Source organism: Caloenas nicobarica, chromosome 2 (assembly GCF_036013445.1).
Source record: "Caloenas nicobarica isolate bCalNic1 chromosome 2, bCalNic1.hap1, whole genome shotgun sequence".
Classification (NCBI taxonomy): Eukaryota; Metazoa; Chordata; class Aves; order Columbiformes; family Columbidae; genus Caloenas; species Caloenas nicobarica.
In genome coordinates this window covers 156,588,906-156,604,943 of record NC_088246.1, presented here as the reverse complement: position 1 = coordinate 156,604,943, position 16,038 = coordinate 156,588,906, and the positions used below count along the sequence as shown (strand labels likewise).

The window sequence follows — 16,038 nt, the reverse complement described above, 5'->3', positions numbered from 1 at the left end:
ATTAATGTCTTGGAAACAGAGTCAAAACCCAGTGTTATTAGCAAGCAGTTTTTATTTAGGGTTCCGAAACATTCTGTGTCAGGTTTTAAAACTCCACTTTCCTTATTCTAATGAATCAGAGAGCAAAATTTGGACTTTTTGATTAATTCTTTATTATATAAGCAGTCACAAATGAATTCTGACAGCTTTTTATTGTCTACGTCTTCAAAAGCATTTAGAAACACGAAGATCAATGAGAATTAGATTCCTTATTAATTTAAAAACAGGAGTGGTGTATATTATCCACATCAGTGTAAAGGTTATTTGATAGAATTTCATTAATAATTCTCACTTATCTAGGTACGAATATGTCATTACCGTCAAAGGCATGTGGAGACATATAGCTGTGGAACCCTGGAAATCTTTTCATCCTTCAGAATAAATATGTTTCAGGGAAACTCTGTTACTCAGTGGAATTCCTGTTGCAGAAGAGGAAAGTCACCGTAGGAAAAAAGTGTGACTGAAAAGATGACTCAGCTTAAAAATGTTTTCACATATTTATTTGATTTTCTCAAATATATTCCAGATTCTATTTAACACATCCGTTTCTAGAATTCTCTGATAACAATCTTAAAAGAACTGTCCTTTTTTGTCTTCTGATTAATGCAAATATTTGCAATAGTTTCATAGAATCACTTTCAGAAAGCTTTATTACATTCATTTAGTCTGTCTTCTTGGATATCACAGGCTTTAAATTTCATACCGTTGTCTACTGAGCCCAAAGTTTTATATTTGGCCACAGTTAAAGCTGTGGTACTTCTGTTTTCCAGAACAGTTCTCCTCACTCGATCAATGTCACTAAGAGATGGACAGTCAACTACTGGTCTGATGAAGATCACATACCATTGTGGCATATGGATTTGTGTTTCAAAACCAGGAAAAATTAGAGAGTATCACCTATTTTTTTTCTTGAACAGAGGCAGGAGGGCATCTTTTGAGTAAAAGAGCTCTTACATCAAACAGTATTTGATAATTGATAGTGGATATGCCACAAGGCAAATCCTATCCCTCCTCTAAGTTCCCAGATTGCTTCTTGTCGAGGAAGAATCTTCCGTTGATTGAAGAATCAGCGAATTTCATCACCAACTTTGATGATGTGCTCTGAGGGCAAAGTAAAGAACATTAATCTCAAGGGGATGAAAGGAATGAGTTATTGTTGTAAGAACAGAACACCGGAGGGCTCCTGAGAAGAGAGGGAAAGTCCAAAGAAACAAACTTCCCTTCATCTGAGTATATACAGAATCAGAGGGCATCAGCCCCTTGGCGATGAATTTCAGAAATTAATGACAGAAGCTACAGGATCTGTTTTATTTCTTGTAGATTTTAGAATGGAGACTTTAAGGAAGGGTCTGGAACAGACTTTCGAGTCAGGTGTACTAGGAAATAGTCAATAAAATTAACTATATGGTATAGTTCTTGTTCTCCTTCCTTTCAAATCCTTAAGGGGTCCCTCTCCCATGATGTTATTGAGAAGAGAATGTGTATTATTAACATAGTACTACACTAGGCAGCATATACTTAATTACAAATATATGTATATATTTAAATGCTGAAATAGATATATGTGTACTCATATATATATATATAAACATAATTCCATTCAGATCTTTGGTTAAAACAGCATGTGTTTCATGCTGAGTGTTAAAAATCTAACAGAAAGATTAAATATCACAAGAGAAAATTTATTCAGACCCTCTTAATTCCTCTGGTTTTGAGATATTCTTTAAATGCTTGTGAGCATAAATATCAACTATTGAGACTTATTTTTCTGTCTGTTTTATTTTAGGCTAAAGAAGTAACCCTGACTAAGCAAAAAATATCGACTTCAATTAAACATTCTGACTGCAATACACTGCAGAAAAATGCAAGAAGGTAATTCGTTTTCATCTTTCTCATTAGTTACATTTTTTGTCCCTGTGTTATTCACGTGCCAGAATATACACTTCTTATTATGTTATTGTTGAAAGTATGAAAATATTGATTTGTAGAGAGTAAAACTATGACTAAAAGCTTTAGACTAATGGCCTGTCTGATGCTGTTTATAAAGCGATCTGCTCCAATAGCAGAGCCAAAAAAGCACTTATTTCTACCGATCACTTTCTAACATCAGCTCATTCAGATTATTAAACTGGTATATGCTAAAACTAAAACACCGTCTAAGAATTGCCTCTGCAGAGCTCCTTGCTCTGTAACTTGAGTCTGAAAACCATTTAGAAAGCCATGATTTTGAATCTCTCTCATGAATGTATTTGCTTACTGTTGTAAAGGTTGATAGATACATCCTAGTAAATGTGATGTAAACTCCAGCTCTTGAGGTATTGTGGTTAATGACTGCCAGAAACTAGAAAATATAAGTGATGCACTATTTTTTGTTTTTACTCTTAGCAAGTGTTAGTAGCCATTGCTGTAGATAGACACTAGGGTTGATGGACACTTGGCCTGAGTACAAATACTATGATATATCTTTTAATCTTTCCTTTTCCTCTTGTTATAGGAATCATATTCATACCAGAATAAGATATAGTAACATCAAAGTTTGTTAAATTGTTTATCTGTTTATGTTCGAAATGTTGCATTTGTTTCCTTCTTTGATTTCGTTGTGGTGAATGTTGATAGAAAGGCTAAGATGTTACTGAAAAAAATAGCATTATGGATTGTCGGTATTCTCCTTGGTCATTCTTCTTGGTCTCAGTATTTAGGATACTGGCAAAATGGCTCTGCAAGAGCCAGTTGTCATTACCAGTTGTCATTAATTCTGCTTTTTTATTTCTTAGTTTTAATAAAGATCAGTCATGACTTCTTCTCTTGAGTGACCTGTGTAATGAGAAAACAATAGGGCAACTGCAAGAATTTGTTGAGATTCCCAATGAGCCACAAGCACAACTCCTTTTCCTCAGGCAGCAGTGATTAAAACAGTGCACCACCTTGATTGCTGGGTATTTCAAATATTTTTAAAAGGTCCAAGCCAAATGGTGGACACTTACTCTCCGTGATATTTTAAATGGCAGTCAGGTGAAGTCTCTGGTGAGCGGAAAAAGGGAAATGTTGCACCCATTTTTTAAAAGGGTAGAAAGGAGGACCCCAGGAACTACCAACCTGTCAGCTTCACCTCTGTGCCTGGGCAAATCGTGGAACAGATCCTCCTAGAAGGAGGATCAAAGGAGCATGAAAAGGAACATCACCAGCAGGTTGAGGGAGGTGATTTGGTCCCTCTACTCCGCTCTGATGAGGCTCCACCTGGAGTCCCATGTCCAGCCCTGGAGCCCTCAGTACAGGAGCTGGGTCCAGAGGACAAAAGTGACCAGAGGGCTGGAGCAGCTCTGCTATGAGGACAGGCTGAAAGAGTTGGGGTTGTTCAGCCTGGAGAAGAGAAGGCTCCAGGGAGACCTTTTTTGACCTTTCAATACTAAAAGGGAGATTATAAGAAAGATGGGGACAAACTTTTCAGTAAGCCCTGTTGCAATAGGACAAGGGATAATGGTTTTAAAATAAAAGAGGGTAGATTGAGACTAGATAAAAGAAAGAAATTTTTGACAATGGGGGTGGTGAAACACTGGCCCAGGTTGCCCAGAGAGGTGGTAGATGCCCCATCCCTGGAGACATTCAAGGCCAGGCTGGATGGGGCTCTGAGCAACCTGATCTGGTTGAAGATGTCCCTGTTTATTGCAGGGGGTTGGAGTAGATGACCTTTGAAGGTCCCTTCCAACCCAAACTGTTCTGTGATTCTATTCTGTGATTCTACTTTGCAAAAGGAATATTTTTTGGCTTTTGGGTTTTTTTCCCACAGAAGTACAGCTAATGCTTTAGACACATTAAAAGAAATCAATTAAAATTAAAAGAAAGTCTTAGCTTTTTTTCAGGAGAAAACTAGATCTTCCTCTTTTCGGTAACTGACATTTTCTCTCTCCCAAATGGATTCTGCCAAACAGTGAAAGAGTTGGCAACTTGTGGATTAGGAATATATATTTCCTTAGAACCCTCTGTATGCCTTTAGTTTTGGCTACACAGTAAATGTTTAACTAGAAGTAATAATGGGAACATGGATGTAAGGGAAATAATAGTGTGAAATGGTCCGCTTTCCTGCTAGCTGATGGACTAAAGATGCTCCATGGCATAGCAAAACTCCAATAATTTGGTTTTTTTATTTCCATGCAGTTTTAAGTAGTTATGAATAAGCTTACTGTGGATTTTTGCACAAATTTCACTGCTAAAATATTACAGGAATATATATCACCACAGTAGAAGTAGGAAAGAAGTCTTTTTGAGTTACAGTCCTTACTAAAAATAGTAAATTTTGACCTCTTAGTTGAAAAGTCGCTGACTAGCCAGATGTTAAAAATTTGCTGAATCGTTGTCTCTTAGATTACAGAAGAACATTCATTACTGTGATTACACTTGACAGCTGCAGATGTCTTAGCTAAATGCTGTCAGACACAGAATCTGCTAAGCACTACATCTGTAGTGCTTTAAATCTCTTTAATTCTTGTTAGCTAGATTACATGATGATACTGTCATTAGTTCTGCCACGTAAGAGAGATTTCGTCTGTGACTGTATACAAAACTGTATTTCAGACCTTCAAAAAGACAAGTTTTTATGGGAGGAATTTGACAGATTGATTTATGATATTTATAAAGCCTCTATTAATGTTGTAGCTGAGTTTGCTGTTCTTTACTGTAACTGGCCTCAGAATTCATCTGTGAGATACAGAAGTTGAGCTCACCATGTGAGTGTAAGAGAAATTCAGATGTAGGTAGGAACTGACTTTTCTGAAGTTACACTGGAGTTTTTAAGTGTAACAGTTACATAAAGTCAATAATCCTTCTCTCATACCCTCAGCTTTAGACTATTCTCCCTTTAACGTGTTGGAAAAGAAAAAGAATAAATAAAACTCAAAATGTCTCTAAGTGTAAATATACGCACACTTGAATTCTTCCAGTAAAGAAAGTTACATAGGAATATGTGAGAGACACTGTTTTTTGGTTTTGTTGGGGTTTTTTGTTTGTTTGGTTGGTTGGTTGGGTTTTTGTTTTGTTTTGCTTTTATTGTAGATCTTTAAATAGAGAGGTCGAGAATTACAGCAAGGTAATGGATTATTTTTAAGAGTCAAACGAACAGAGAAGCAATTTTTAGGGTACTTCACAAAGCAGAATTAAAAACAAATCAGCAAGTTCTGGTCTATATACACCTTTCGTGATGAAATAAGGAACGTAAGGTAGAGGTGATTTCTGTTTGAGTAGTTCAAGCATTGCAAATCTGACTGCTATATGAGTCCTATTTGTCTTAGCTCAGTAAAATTGCAGTGGTTGACTAAGCCAGCAGGTGCTATACAAAATAATGTGTAATGCTTTAGGTTAGAAGTCTGATTTGCATTCAACTGGAATCAGTTCTTAGTGACAGTATGTAATTTCTGGCTTTTGGGAGGTTGGTGGGTTGGTGTTTCTTTTTGTTGTTGTTGGGTTTGGGTTTTTTCATTGTTTTTGTTTGGTTTTGCCTTTTTTTTTTTTAATATTTAAAATCTGGATTCTTAAAGGGAAAACAAAAAGAAGTATGCTGCTGAAATATCCTCCACTGTCTGCTGCTACACCCATAAATGCCTTTGAATATGTTATCCAGTTTCAGCCAAATTTCGCTTGCTGGGAGAGACATTGAATATAAAAAATTGCCTGCAAGTGATGTTGAACTTGAGGCCAAAATCTTGGATGTTTTTAATCACTGTATTGGATTTTAAATACAACCTTTTCCTAGCAAATGTGTCGTCATAAGACTCATTAACAGAACTTCCTTTATGGTTTATAGTTTCACAAGGATGAACAAACATTAATTTACTTTCCTTGGAGAACTTTTTATTTTTAGTTGAACTTTTTTCCATTTATTAAGAAGCAAAGGATAAAAGACTTATTGTTCAAAAAACTCTCTACAGTTGTCTAACTTGAGATGTAACAGTGTTGCTGAAGACGAGACATACTGCAAAGCTCTGGTTTACTGGATGATCCTGATTTAGCTTGGTTAATTTTGGTGAAGATGCAAAAAGAAAATTTGTGGGAAAAATTTGTAGATGTAAGGGTAAGAATCTTTCTTGAGGAGTGGGGAGTCCTAATTTGGATCCTTGAAGGAATCCTTGTGAAGTGTGGGAATACTCCCTTTCTATAGAATTAATGGCTGAGAATCTCTCCCAGTCTTACATTTCTACAGTTTACACATGGAGGGATAGAGGTGTGACAAGCTGGAAAGGAGGGAACTTTGGGTTGCAGAGAAAAATACACTAGAACAAAATGAGAAATTTCCTCCAGACTGGGAACAGGAGGTAAGATGAGGTCAGAAATCGAATAGAGCTGTAGGCAACCTAACCTGAAAGAACTGCAAGAGGATTTACGTGGTCTTTCAAAACCCAAATTCACTTCTGTGTCTAAACCAAGCACAAATATTTTAACTTGAAGAAAGCTCGGTACATCTGAAGTGTGGCCTGTACAAAAGATGAACTGATGTGTGGAAAGATCACAAATGGCAAATGAGTTATCAGTTCTACTGAGAGGTAATGTTTGCCTTCTATAAATACCTGGGAGAAGTTGGTAAGTCTTGAGAGTTGAATAGATTTGCAGAAATAATAGTTTCAGGCTACACAGTTTGTTAGCTGTCATGAAGACATTGAGATTTTTTACACTACAAGTTACATTGTCTGGGAAAGGAAGAATCGTAAGAACTTGGCTTCTTAACCAGAAAGTGGAGTCAAGTATGACTAAGCGACATATTAAGAAGGCTTTTTATTAATATTAAAGTATAGATCCATTTGCATTCTCTTGGAGGCCTGGAGTGCATCAAAGGAGAGGGTACACATCTCTAGCATTTGACTAGTGAGAACAAAAGGGGGGGTCCCTTAGAAGTGATTTGAAAATTAATTTGCACACACAGGCACCTGGTAATCCTTAACTGTAATAAGGGCAAGAAGACTTCAGGAACATGCCCTTCTGGAGAAAAGCATTTTCAAGAATACTCTTCAGTTAATTCTTGATCACCGCAATCTAAAGTAATGTCTGGTTGTCCATATGAGACATGGACAAAAGACCGAGGGCAGAGATGTACTTTAATGTCTCTTCATAACATTCCATAGCTTTGTAAACAAAGTCTTAACACCTTGTTAGAGTGAAATGTGTTTTCAGTGTAAACTTCCATAATGTTTAAACATTAGGGACTCAGCTTTAACTGACAAATATAACAGTGCTTTTTTCTTTTCTCTGGGTTAATCAAGGAGTGAAAATAAGATGGTATTATAGTCAGATCTAGAAATTCAGGGTCAATTTGCATATTGCAGGTGTTGGAGCATATTTCTTGCTAAGAAGCAGAGTGAGTTTGAAATTTACTTTATTGAAGTGCAAAAGAAGGCAAGGGATAGAACAGTGGAGTTGAAAATGTCACAGTGACTATGATTTTCTGTCTAACTTTTAGAAACTTAGATGCCAGTATTATATAGGTGCCCAGTCTGATGAATCCAATTTGTGTGATGTATTTGTCTTTTAGAACAGAATGACCTAGATATCGTCAGCCTTTTATTTATCAGAACTTTTTATCAGTGATTTGTTAGTTCTTCTTGACTGTAGTTTAGTCCTTGAAAAATGAATTTGATTCTACCAGCCATTGTATGTTCCCATCTTTCCAATGATCCACTGATTCTGAAGATTCCAGTTATAGCTTCATTTCAGAAAGGCTACTTACATGCTGAGAGAGGTATTAATATTCCAGGTATATATAAAACTGTGATTATTTGCTTAGATTACCTGGTAGATTTTTGTAAACCTGTGTTTTCAAAAGTTGAGACCAAAGTATGGCGTCTTATGTTCACCATCAGTTTTTAATGTACATAAATAAAGATTTGTATTTCTCAAAGCTCTCTCAAAAAAAAAAATTCCATATACTGGAATCACTTTATTTTCTTATTCATTGCTTTATTTTCTTATTCATTTATTATTCTTACTAGTACTTTTTCTAAGTTGATAATGACTTTTTTGCTGTTTCATTCACAATTTTAGAAGACTGAAAAAAGTGCCTCTCCAAAGCTGTTGTTTGTTACTTATAAATATCTCTGGAAATTCTGATTCCAGAAAGGAAACTTTCAATCAAATGTCAAAACCAGTATATTCTGGATCAAGCATATGAGAAATCATTAGCAATCTAAATTTTATTGAAATTCAGAAGTTGAAACAGGGAAATGTAACTGTCAAATCATTAAAATTTCAAATATGGGTATTAAAAACTGTGTGAAATTGCGTAAATTGTGAAAAAAACCCCATCAAATTAACAGATATGTGCTCTGTCATACACCAGATTGTTCAGCAGGCTGCTATAGTTATGCAAAATGGAAGGACTGACCTTATTTATTATGGAGTCTTTTCATTTTCTTTTTTAAAAGCATTGTTGATCTATGTAGAGATAGAAATAGCCTTTCCAAGGGAGAAAAAAAAAAGCCAGGAAAAAAAGAAAGGATTTAATCCAGTATTATTTATTTTTCTATGACGCTCTATTCTTTAGACCATAAATTTCACTTGAGTAGAGAACATTCAGCAGTAGCTAGCAGTATGAAAAACTGTGAACTTCATTTTTTAAAAAAATCTGAAATTGAAATAATTTGCAAACACTGAGATTTCCAGACGTGCTGCAGCTGGTCCTGCAAGAAGTATTATTGTTTTCATCACTGTTATCTTACTGTTGCTCATGGAAGAGCTTCAGCAACAAGATTGTTTTTATTCTAAGTAGAATTGCCTGGAAAAAATGTTTAGATGACTTAAAACTCATTCCTTTTTTCCAAAAATTTTCAGGTGGTTAGTCCTGACATCATCAATACTGAGCCTCTTTTTGCATAAATTATGTGATGAGAGGGGCAGATTCTCAGTAGATACGTGTGTCGTAACTGCATTGATTTCTGCATAACCAAGTCTCGTTGTCAGCCAACTGCTTGTATCATGGTAGTTGAGAAAGCACTATGAAGCTTTATTAAACAAGGATGGAATATTTGATCCTGTGCATATAAGTACATAAAAATCCACTTCCTTTCTGGGAAAACATCACCTGTGCTTGATTTTTGGTCTTTCTTATTGTCTGTTGCTAAGAGATACTTCTCAATAACATGTGCTGATTAAATTTGGAGAATGAACTGATGCATGTAACCCTTTCATAGCTTGTTGTTGTGGATCGTTACTGATGACACCTACTGTTAATTCATTTCTGGTATATTGAAGTTTAGTCTGATACTAAGCAAGGAGGTATTCAAACTCTATAAAGTTTATTGTATTTTCATGACTAGCAATTTGTACAATTTTAGAGCTGTTGAACAAATGTAAAATACCACTACTAACGAAAATACTTTAAATCAAAGAAAATATGTTCTAACGTGTGAGAGAAACACAGGCTGAGGGTAATTCATTTTCATATTTATGCGTTGTTATTTTTTTCTGAGGTGCTTCAGACTAGTGATTACATTAAGATTCTAGACAGGGTGTCCTCTTTGGGATCTCCACAACAGCTATTGATAAAGTGATTCCATGTCACAGCACATTTTATAAATTACATAGGAAACAAAAGTCTCTCTTACCTTTTGGAGACGAACATTTTCTATAATGTTGCCACAAAGTGAATCCACTTCTATTTCTCTAAACTGTATAGTATAAGAAAAAATTTAGCCTTATGAATTAAAGAACATTCAGGGTAAGAAATAAGAGTTTTCTTGTATCTGTCTTTATTACTGATAAAATTCTCCACCTAGTTGTTTTTGTTTGTGCCATTTTTTGGAAAAGATTATCCTGATTATTAATGCAGGGCACTTCTCTGGTCATTTTTCACTCCACAAAGTGATTGAATAATTCCTGTAGCACAAGACAAATGGCATAAGGAGAGAGGAAAGAGGAGAGGAGAGGAAAGAGGAGAGGAGAGGAAAGAGGAGAAGAGAGGAGAGGAGAGGAGAGGAGAGGAGAGGAGAGGAGAGGAGAGGAGAGGAGAGGAGAGGAGAGGAGAGGAGAGGAGAGGAGAGGAGGAGGAACCTCCCGTAAATCCCTCTGCATCTTTTCTCTCTGGGACGGGGATCGCGCACACAGGTGTGGGCTGGGACATCTGCCCAAATCTCATGGAGCCTTGATGGAGAAGCGCTGGCAGAATTCGGAAGCTGCCTGGTGAAACTGTCTTTGTTTTAACAATTAAAGATGGTGTATTTTCAGTTAAAAATCTTTTAATGTACTTTATTTTCGTTACCTGTGTTGTCATCAAAGAAATACATTCTTTCATCCAGTGACTTTGCTACTTTTATTGTTTATTCTAGTTCTAACGAGCCTTTCTGATATCCGGGGTAGACATGTAGTTTTCTCACATCTTTGAAGAGTGACACACTGTCTTTTGTAATGTTGAGCTTGGAACTTTGACCCAAAGTAGCACACAGTATAAAATGAGAATTAGTATAGAGATGTACAAATCGTGTTGGAATTTGCAGAAATTAGAACATCCATTTCCATTTTGCTATTTTTCATGTAAACAATTACAAATTACTTGAAAACAGGCTAGATTTTTTCCATTTAATTGTTGATCTCCTGTGTTAGAAAAGAACAGTGGCTTTAAATGCTACAAGACAGAAAGTACAAGAATATTTCAAATCTTTGGTCATAATTTGAAGTGGATAGGTTGCCTTAATGAGTGGCCTATACATATTTCTAAATGTGATCTAAAAGAATATCCTTAGTAGCAACAGAATCTGGAAATTCTATTATAACTCCAGCCTTTCTTATAGACACATACATATTTTTTTTTTCATAATACAAATATGGTGAGGATTCATATTGCCAAAACATAAGAATTGGCTGATAAAGCAAATAAATTCGTACAGTTATATTTACTCTCTAAATAAAAGTATTCCGGCTTTCCAAAGATTAATCTCTCACACAGTCTGAAGGATCTGTGTCAAAAAGGAACAGAAAGAAAAAAGAACAAAAATCCAATTAGATTAAAAAAACCCTGGCGTACCAAAAGCCAACCATTTGTAATGTGATACCAGCAGTCACCATGCCCTACTAGAAAGGAAATTGCAGATGTCAAAAAATTAACTTTTGATGTTTGTAGGCCAAGGATTCTTTTGTAGAAAATGTTAGAGATTTCATAGTACTTTTCTGTGTTTACACTGAGGTTTTTTATAACAATCAATTTTCAAGCTATAAGAACACTTAATTCTGGTTTAATTGGACTCAGTAACAACTCTCGCACTGAAGTCAACAGGTTTATAAACAGGCATCCAAAATAGTTATATTATATTTGATACTGAAAATAAGTTTTTTCCATTTGTTTCCCTCTTGTTTCAGGAGTGGACAAGTTGAGAAATTAGAAGTGGATGCTAGTAAATATTCATTCCCTGATGTGACAAAGATAATCCAAGAAAAGGAACGAATTGGGCAGGGACCTATTAGGCTACAACCAGAGAAGATTACAAAGACTGAGAAGAGTTATGTTGATTTTGAAAATAATGAAGAAGTTCCTCCCTTAATTTGAAAAATTCTTAAACATTCCCTTTATATGTGGCATGTATGTTTGAGATGTTTCCATGACCCCATGTGTAAAGTAAGTATAATATAGCTGAAGTTGGAAATATTATTATATTTCTTATCAATCACTTTGTTATGCCTGTGTTTTCTGCAGTGTTTTCTGTTATTGTTACATTTCTTATGAATAACTTTGTTATGCCTGTGCTTTCTGCGTTTTTTTCTGTTACTATGTTGCTATGAAAATTCTTATTTTCTAGATTGCTTACTTAGTAAGTCTCAAATCAGAATGGGAGCCATGTAAGTCAGACATTGTCATTTCTTCGAAGAATTTACTGTCTAGCTTGAAAGATGACATATTACTGTAGAAAAAGAGAAAACGAAAGAAGCAAGCACTTGTAACAAGATTTATGATTCTTCTGACTAAACCGAAGATAACAAAAATCTCTGTGTATCCCTTCAGTGTTTTCTTTTTCATGAGGACAACAGTAAAAGAAAACAATGTTTTCCAGGAGTGAGAGATGTTGCTGTAAGCCATCATGTATCAGTGAATTTTCCAGCATAATGCAGAGATCCTGGATTCTGGAGCTGGTATAGCAATGCCACTCCTTGAAAATTTTGGGAGAGAATAATTCCAAACACAGTATCTCAACTGTGGCACCATGGGGAAGCTGGGAGATATCAGCCAGATCATTTTTGTTCTTCTTCATGCAGCCTCTCTAAACTGTTCCAGCTTTTTCAGGATCCCCTCAAAGAATCAAGACTAATTTTTAGCTGTTGGAGAAAAATGGCTTGAGCAGCTGTAATGGGATGAGCTTCTTCTTCCCTACCCTCCAGCCTGTTTGTAGCAACCAGAAACTCCATTAGCATATTTTTTTTTCCCTCAGCTTCTGGACTGCCCCATGAGTCAAACAGGCAACATCAAAGAACAAAGGTAAAATATTGCAATTTAGCAAGACCAATTTTCATCAGTTTTTCTTTTTATTCCTGCCTTGATTTCCTGAGACAACAAGGCTTATGTCATTCTTAACTCTGCTTTTGAATGCCATTTCTGTTATTTTCATCCTATTTGACAGAAGAGAAGGGTCACAGAAATACTCAGCTCCTCTAAATTTAGTGAAAACCATCACTGAGTACTAAACAGGGATTCTCTTGATACAAATGCTATTGGGGAGAGACGACTCAGCCATTAGGTGTTCCGACAGGAGCCACTCGATTAATCAACTCTTTGTGCAGATTATCATTCTTGCCCAGGTGGTAGTTAAAGAAAGTAGAAGTCATGACTATAGGGCTCTGGGAACCTGGGGGAAAACTAGGAGAATGTGGGAAGTGTTTAGGAAATATGGTTAGACCTTGAGTTACTATGGAAGCAAGAGGTGGACATTGAGAAGACAGTGGGATTTTGCAGAGGGATGGTCCCAACAAATATTTCTTGGTTGGGTGGTTGTTGAAATGAGGAACATGTAGGGGACATATGACATAAAACCGTAGGAAATCAAGCCTTGTTAGCTCTGTTGTCTACAAAACAGTGGATTTAAGGATATATACGTGCTTGAATGTCTCTTTGTCTATTTTGACCTTTTACTTGGGCAATGAGTATTCAATACTACAGTAAAAAAAGATAGATTTGGGCTTTTTTACAAATTTTAAGGTCGCTGTAATTTCAAAGAAACTCCAACAACAACAACAAAAAGTGACCTATGACCTACATTACCCTGCTAATGGATTTAAAACTGATTTTCTGTAAAGGAAGAATTTGTTTCGTCCTCCAGAAGGAAACTGCTACTGATTTAAGCTGGCTTTTGCTTCCAGCCAAATGAGACAGAGCAAGCGAATTCACCTCAGGAAGAATCAAATAATATTTTGTGGTTAGATCTTGTTTTCATCCTTAACGTAGAAAATTAATAAGTTGCATTTACAACTGAACCATTAAAACTCTACCTCAAATATGTTGTTTAAGTAGCAGTCTCGGTTCAGATAGTGCCCATAATATCCCTCAGCACACAGTCAAGTTCATGAGACATTCTTTGAAAGCTGTCTACCGAATTGTGGAAACCATTGTGCAAAAAACTCAGCAGTTAGAAAGAAAAACATTGCTATTAAATTCTGAGGTTTTTTAGCCTCTATAAAGTGCTTTATGATTCCCCACAGATGTTTAATGTAAGATAAAGATAAGTAGTTGTTCTTACAGTGTACCGAAGAGAGGCAGAATAGATCCATCAGTTTAGGCTGTTGGGCTGAACTGATGCATTTTCTTTGGTTGCAATTTGAAATGGATATAGGATAAAAAAAATGAAGTTTCATACTAATGCTGCATATGATAAGAACTGAAAAGAAAATGTATATATCATAAAGACACAAACCGAAGTTGGGTTTGAGCATCATCTGATCTATCGTAGTATCTTCTTGGATTTTTCTTGTGCACTGACTTGATTTTTCCAACTCCAGAATAAATTATTTCATAATATAAGCCTCCCAGCCCTGAAATCTACTTAATCAGCTCTACTCTGGTAATTGGAGTATAAAAACATCCGCTCCTTTTGCAATATACCCCTAGTCACTATAGATTCCTAATCGTGTGGGCTAACTATGAAAAAGACAGTATTATGTTTTGCTTTTTGATGTCACCGAATAGTTATATGACCATAAGGATGAGTATGGATCATTTTCTGAATTTCACATCAAAACATCGACATTGGAGATGGTACAGGGTGTCTGTGCCCAGGTGTTGGCATCGGGGGCTGCAGGGGCCGCTGTGAGGAGAGGCCGGGGCTGACCTGTGATGAACACAGCTGGTCCCAGTCGTCCTAGCTGGTTCCAACGGCCCCGCAGCCAAGAAGGAAAACAGGCAACAGATAATGTAGCTTTTAGCAGTCAGATGGGCAATTTCTGTTTTGATTCCTTTCAAGTCTGCTTTCCTTTTTGTGTGTGTGTGTAAATATGAATTTTGCTGACCCTGGGATGGGTGGAGAGGAAAGGCTCCACAACCTTTTTGAAGATAAAAATCAGCCGATTTTGGCAGTAGATCCAAAAATGTGCCTCCTGTAGTTTTATTGATTCCTGTGGGGATTTCCTGATGTTTCTAAGAAGTGAACACATTGAAGGCCTTCTTCTTTTTCTTCATTGATTATTTCTGAAAATCTTGTAAGGAAAATCCACCTTTCAGACATTCAGCCAATTTGGATGAACCTGTCAATAGTTTCAGAAGGTTGCGGAAAACAGGCATCTGTACAGCCCAGCCATACAAGATTATTTCATTTTTTGCTAAGCAAAGAGCTGTATAATTTCACCTTTGCTGTCAAACCAAAGGATAATACAATTGGATCTTTCTCCATTTCAACTCAATTCTCTTTTTCATCTGGTTTCTTAGTAGATATATAATGCTCTGTTTTGGGAAAGAAAGAGCAAGATGTACTGAGCTACAGTTACATCTCATAGGAAAACTTAATAGCAGGTGTCAAAGACATTCAAAACCTGCCTGGACGCATTCCTGTGTAACCTCATCTAGGTGTTCATGCTCTGGTGGGGGGATTGGACTAGATGATCTTTCAAGGTCCCTTCCAATCTCTAACATTCTGTGATTCTGTGATTCTGTGATTTGGAACTACTGAAGAAAGAGTTGTTTCATGGTACCGTGATCTTGGGGTCCAATCTGAAAACTGAGTATATTCTGAGATTCAGCTTCAGTAAAATTCTCAGTGTGTGTATGGGCTGTGGAGAATACAAGCAGAGGCTGAGCACAGAGGAACGGAGTGTACAAGCACAAGGTGATACCACAAGAGCATAAACACACTTCACAAAGTATCCATTACTGATCACTAAGGTAATGCAACTTTGAGAAAAGAAGACATAAGAAAGAGGACATAGAATATAGGACCAACATAGATAAAATATCCCTTGTATAGTGAAAATGCAAAGAAGATAACAAAAGAAACAAAAGAGAGTTAAAGCCCCTGCAAGAAAAAGATGAGCAAAGAAGGAAAAATAGCACCCGCATTGTCTCCCCCAGTTAAGGACCTGACAGCTGATCAAACCATTGTGCATCTACGGCAGATTGCTCCTCCCTACAGTAGGAATAAAAGTGCCGCTTTTTGATTTGCCACTTGCCTCATTCTGCCACTGCAGACTCAGCAATTGTATGTGCAGCATTATCTCTTACTACATAATTGGGTTAAGTAGATTAACATTTCAGACAGCACTGTGTGCATGTATATTGTGATATTTCACCTCTGACTAGATGACTGGATGAATTAAAGCAGTATGCAGTGGATGGATCTATTTGTCATCCAGTAGACAGGAGATGGATGGGGTTAATGACAAATTCTAACATTACTGAGATGAAAGAGGATGTGCAGCAGTTCAGGAAAGCACATGGATTTGCCACAAAATCTTCCCATTGCTTTAAAACTGGGCGATGCGATGTATGTTTTGGATTTGCACAGTTAGAACAAGAGAGTTTTGTTATTGATACACAAGACAAAAGGAGTCCAG

At 36.4% G+C, this 16,038-nt stretch overlaps 1 protein-coding gene across 1 annotated transcript in view; it reads left to right on the top strand.

Moving 5' to 3' along the window:
* DNAAF11 (dynein axonemal assembly factor 11) overlaps positions 1 to 11,557 on the top strand; it is a 34,393-nt gene extending 22,836 nt beyond the window's left edge. The window contains exons 11-12 of the mRNA XM_065629742.1: positions 1,826 to 1,911; positions 11,371 to 11,557. Coding sequence (XP_065485814.1) covers positions 1,826 to 1,911; positions 11,371 to 11,557 — 273 coding nt within the window. The remainder of the gene's footprint in view (positions 1 to 1,825; positions 1,912 to 11,370) is intronic.
* The last annotated feature ends 4,481 nt before the right edge of the window (positions 11,558 to 16,038 follow it).